Source organism: Sardina pilchardus, chromosome 3 (assembly GCF_963854185.1).
Source record: "Sardina pilchardus chromosome 3, fSarPil1.1, whole genome shotgun sequence".
In the NCBI taxonomy this organism is placed as follows: domain Eukaryota; kingdom Metazoa; phylum Chordata; class Actinopteri; order Clupeiformes; family Clupeidae; genus Sardina; species Sardina pilchardus.
In genome coordinates this window covers 13672937-13677936 of record NC_084996.1, presented here as the reverse complement: position 1 = coordinate 13677936, position 5000 = coordinate 13672937, and the positions used below count along the sequence as shown (strand labels likewise).

At 44.3% G+C, this 5000-nt stretch overlaps 1 protein-coding gene across 1 annotated transcript in view; it reads right to left on the bottom strand.

The window, feature by feature from the left end:
* LOC134075891 (meiosis inhibitor protein 1-like) overlaps positions 1 to 5000 on the bottom strand; it is a 26012-nt gene that overhangs the window by 17304 nt on the left and 3708 nt on the right. Inside the window, exons 5-11 of the mRNA XM_062530921.1 lie at positions 4501 to 4615; positions 4033 to 4121; positions 3601 to 3742; positions 3142 to 3253; positions 2625 to 2685; positions 2289 to 2377; positions 1510 to 1669 (exon numbers count right to left, since the gene is read on the bottom strand). Coding sequence (XP_062386905.1) covers positions 1510 to 1669; positions 2289 to 2377; positions 2625 to 2685; positions 3142 to 3253; positions 3601 to 3742; positions 4033 to 4121; positions 4501 to 4615 — 768 coding nt within the window. The remainder of the gene's footprint in view (positions 1 to 1509; positions 1670 to 2288; positions 2378 to 2624; positions 2686 to 3141; positions 3254 to 3600; positions 3743 to 4032; positions 4122 to 4500; positions 4616 to 5000) is intronic.

Here is a 5000-nt window from a genome sequence, read left to right as displayed (position 1 = left end):
TAGGTTATCCATGGTGGCCACTATCAGGAAACAAGAAGTTACTGCAGTATAATCATGTTGGTTGCTATGGAAACGGTCATAAATGCTTAATTTCAATGGTTGCTATGTTGGTTGCTAGGTACATGGAGGTTTCATGTAGTTGACTGGAGGCATAGTTGATGATAACTGACAGTTGGAATGGTTGAACAGTTAAATAGTTGAGTAGTTTCAATGGTTAAATGATTTAATAGTGTATTATTGCAGTGAGGACTTTTATTTTGAAACAGTTGTGGACAGAGGAAACAGTTAACAGGATATGTAGTCTTCAGAGAGATTGTATGCACTGATCTATAAAGAATACCTGGATAGACTATCTCATTGTTGCTGACCCATCAACAATGAAGCCAATGGAACTGTCCCGAGTGGTCCCATAATGGCGGCGATGTGTTCCAATTCCATTGTTGCAGAACGGCAACATTCTTTTACTGTCTTTTACTGTCTATGCATTCCTATGGCAAAGTGGTCCCATAATGGCCGCCCCCATGTAGGCTTCAGAATTTTGACGTAGATGCTCTATCCAGGTATTCTTTATAGATCAGTGATTGTATGCTTAAAGCCTGAGAGAAACTGACAGTTGGTGTCCAGGTGGCTGACCAGCTGGGGTAACATTCTAATTGCTGCCGTGATGTCATAATGAGCAATGTTAAGTCTATGGGGGAAATTGTAATAGTTTTTAACTAATAGTTTAAAAAGTATAAAAGTTACAAAGTTGAAAAATTCATAGCACGGGTGTCCTAAGCAAGACCTACGTTACAAAGTTTGAATGAAGTTTCTACGTCAAACGGTTGAAGCTGCATTAAATACGTTAGAAGAAGAAGAATAAGAAGAAGCCTAGGAAGAACAGTACAGTGCATTTTCATGCACTGTAAAAATACAAAGAAAGCAATAAAGAATAGTTAACATAAAAGACTTAAGGTGGAATAACTAGAAGACAGGTCTGTTTGTGTGTGTGTGTCTATGTATGTATGTGTCTATTCATCTGTATTATCCCGTCAGTGTATATGTATCCGTGCTTGTGCGCGCGTGTGTGTGTGTGTGTGTGTGTGTGTGTGTCTATGTATGTATGTGTCTATTCATCTGTACTATCCCGTCAGTGTATATGTATCCGTGCTTGTGTATGTGCATGTATGCATGTGTGTACTGTATGTATCTGCACTATCCCGTCAGTCTATACAGTATGTATCTGTGGTCATGTGTGTGTATGTAATGTATGCATGTGTCTATGTACATGTATATGCACTATCCCTTCAGTGCATATGTATCCGTGCTGGTGTGTGTGTGTGTGTGTGTGTGTGTGTATATACAGTATATCCGTGCTGGTGCGTGTATATATATATATGTATCCGTGCTGGTGTGTGTGTGTGTGTGTGTATATATATGTATCCGTGCTGGTGTGTGTGTGTGTGTGTGTGTGTGTGTGTGTGTGTGTGTGTGTGTGTGTGTGTGCGCCCCCCGTGTGGCGCTGCGTACCGGTCCCCGTGCAGCAGGGCGATGTGCAGCAGGCTGATGAGGCCGTGCTGGGCGGCTCTGGGGGTCCCCGAGGCGTCCGTCAGCAGCGACGGCCACTCCGCCAGGCGGCTGCACAGCCACGGCAGACAGGACTCCAGCAGCCCCAACTGCTCCTCCACATCTACAGGGAGCGAGAGAGAGAGGGAGAGAGAGAGAGAGAGAGAGAGAGAGAGAGAGAGGGAGAGAGAGAATTGTTGTTATGTCTTACCTTTACATGTACCAATTGCTTTGGTAATACAAGTTTTCATTTGTCATGCCAGTAAAGCAACTTTTGAATTGGAATTGGAATTTAAAACAGAGAGAGAGAGAGAGAGAGAGAGAGAAGTGGGGGTGGTAGAGGTGAGGGACAAGGTGAGAAAGATAGAGAGAGGGAAAGAGAGGGAGAGATGGAGAGAAGAGGGGGAGGTAAAGGTGAGAGAAACCAAGATGGATAGGAGAGAGAGTGAGAAAGAGAAAAAGAAGAAGAGAGACAGATAGAGAGGAAGGTAGAGAGAAAAGTGAGAGAAACAGAGATGGGTAGGAGGAGAGAGAGAGAAAGAGAGAGAGAGGGCGGGAGGGAGGGAGGGAGAAACAGAAGTAGTGACACATAATCACACATCTATTTTTATTCCATGTCTAGTTCATTTCTATTTCAAGCAGGACTTAAGCTTTTGGGAGATCTATCCCCAGTAGAGCACACACACACACACACACACACACACACACACACACACACACACACACATACACACACACCGTACCCTGCTGATGTGAACTGGCTGGTTGAGAGAGGAGACATTTACAGAGATTTAGCAGGAAGTCACAGCAGGAAGCATTCAGACCTGAATTCCTGCGAGAGAAAGAGTGGTGGGAGAAAGAAAGAGAGAGAGGGAGAGACACAGAGAGAGAGAGAGAGAGAGAGGAAATAAAAAAGAAGGCAATCCACTGTACAATACATCATACAGCATTATTTCATCCAACATGTATAAGACTAAACAGGGTACAAAACAAGTCTGTAATATTATGCGTGCTTATTATTGCTGAGCCACTCTATTTAATCAGCGTGCCTCATATAATGCCAAATGACGGCTCATCACCTGTTTCCAGAGCACAAAGCTGCCTTGTGCTCCAATACCAGCCTAATGAAACCAGACGAGGCTGCCAACAAAAAGACAAGGAAAAATAGAGTGAGAAAAAACATGAATATAATTTCCCGCATTTTCAGCACTTAAATCTTTTGCAAATAGGTTGTAAAAGCATTCATCTTTCTCGCGCAGTATTTGTGTACACAGAATCAGAATATTTTTCGACAATTATGCTCTGTGTCTAGCAACACAATAAATAGACAATTAATTACATTATGTAGACAGTGTACATATATAAGACAACTATTATATAGATATACTGTATGCTACATATAAGACAAGATGCAATAAACAGACAATACATGCAGTACAGATAGAAGATAAAAGATAAAACAAAAAACAAAAAAACATACAATGCACAACAATGATTTACATAGTGATTTACACTGTTGTGTGTGCAAACAGTATATTTCACTGAATGTTGCAAATGAACTAGTTTGACCCCTGACCCCTGACCTCTGACACTGACCCAGTTTGAGGGCGAAGAGCGGCATGAGGGAGGGCAGCAGGGTGAACTGGTAGGAGAGGATGCAGAAGAAGTGCTGCAGCACCTGGCTACTGGGAGCCTGCTCACACAGCCTCTGCATACACACACACACACACACACACACACACACACACACACACACACACACACACACACACACACACACACACACACACACACACACACACACACACACACACACACACACACACACACACACACACACACACACAGTACACACACATGCACAAACACACCCACACCCACACGCATACGCATAAACACACACATGCACACAGTACAGACACACACACAGATAGTACATACTGTACACCAATGAAAAAATATCTATATATGCATGCCTGTGTGAAAGAGTGTGTTTGTCTGTGTGTGTGTGTGTGTGTGTGTGTGTGTGTGTGTGTGTCTAGTCTGGGGCCTCACAGTGACAGTAGGGATGAGGACAGTATCACAGCAGCGCAGCAGGCTGAGACAGAGGGCCTCCAGAGAGTCCTTCCTCTGCTGGTTGGGGGCCGTGAAAGCGTTCTCTTTCAGGCTGGGCTCAGAGGAACACTGATCTGCAAGCCTACACTCACACAAACACGCGCACACACGCGCACACACACGCACACAGACACACACAGACACACACGGACACAGACACACACACACACACACACACACATACACACACACACACACGGACACACACACACAGACACACACAATTTGCTATTTTTAGGTAAATAGAAGGGATCAGTCATTCAAACTTGCAGCCATTACAGTGTCTCTGCTGGCAGAAAAAGCCCAGCAGCATCAAAAGGCAGAAGACAGGCTCTGAAACATCAGTGCTGTACAGAGGGACAGAGCGCTGACCTGCAGGCTTCGTGGAAGCAGACCAGGGCTTGGAGGAGGAAGCTCCCTGCCTTTGAGGCCTGGTTGGTGGGCTCGGGACCAGGGACACCCTGAGAACATCAATTATTTGATGACAAGGATAATGCCTCAAACACAATCAAATACATCTGCACACACACACACACACACACACACACACACACACACACACACACACACACACACACACACACACACACACGCATACACACACACACACACACACACACACACACACAATAGGTGGGTTTTTAATCCTCAAAAATGCAAGACTGTGCAAGAGTTAATCCTACCCTGTAGCTAATTCAATTATTCTTTGCAATAGAACATTTCATGCATATTCCAAGCGCTTCCAGTGAGCATTTCTTTTCAATAGACCATTCCAATGGTCAGAGCGCTCATTACAACAATGGATGGAAATCCAGCTCATGACTCACAAAAGCAACTCACTGTGGTCCTTTGACGTGTCGTAATGGGCACAGGTAACTCAGTGCACCTGGTGATAATCGCCCGAACTATCTTCTTCAGCTCTTTGTACTGCACAGGGCTTGACTGGTGGTGTAGCCTGCGGGGACAAATTCACTTTCAGAGCTCGGGCACTTGTGTAACATAAGGTTATGGCCCCTGAAGTCATTAGGCTGAAAAGAGCGCATACAGTACTTCTTCGCTGTGGGTCGATAAAAAAGTTTTTTACAACCTTTTGGAACCTTGAATAACATTTTCTTTTTCTTCTTCTATCTATTCCATCTGACGGTGTGCCTACAGCTGCACCTCATATCGACATGAGCATGTGGCCAAGGTTGCCATCAGGCATATTAGTGGGAATGTGAACAAATGAATAGATTGATTAATGAACAAGGATGTGTATGAGAGAGAGAGAGAGAGAGAGAGAGAGAGAGAGAGAGAGAGAGAGGGGGAGAGAGAGACCTTGTGCATTCTATTCAGCTAAC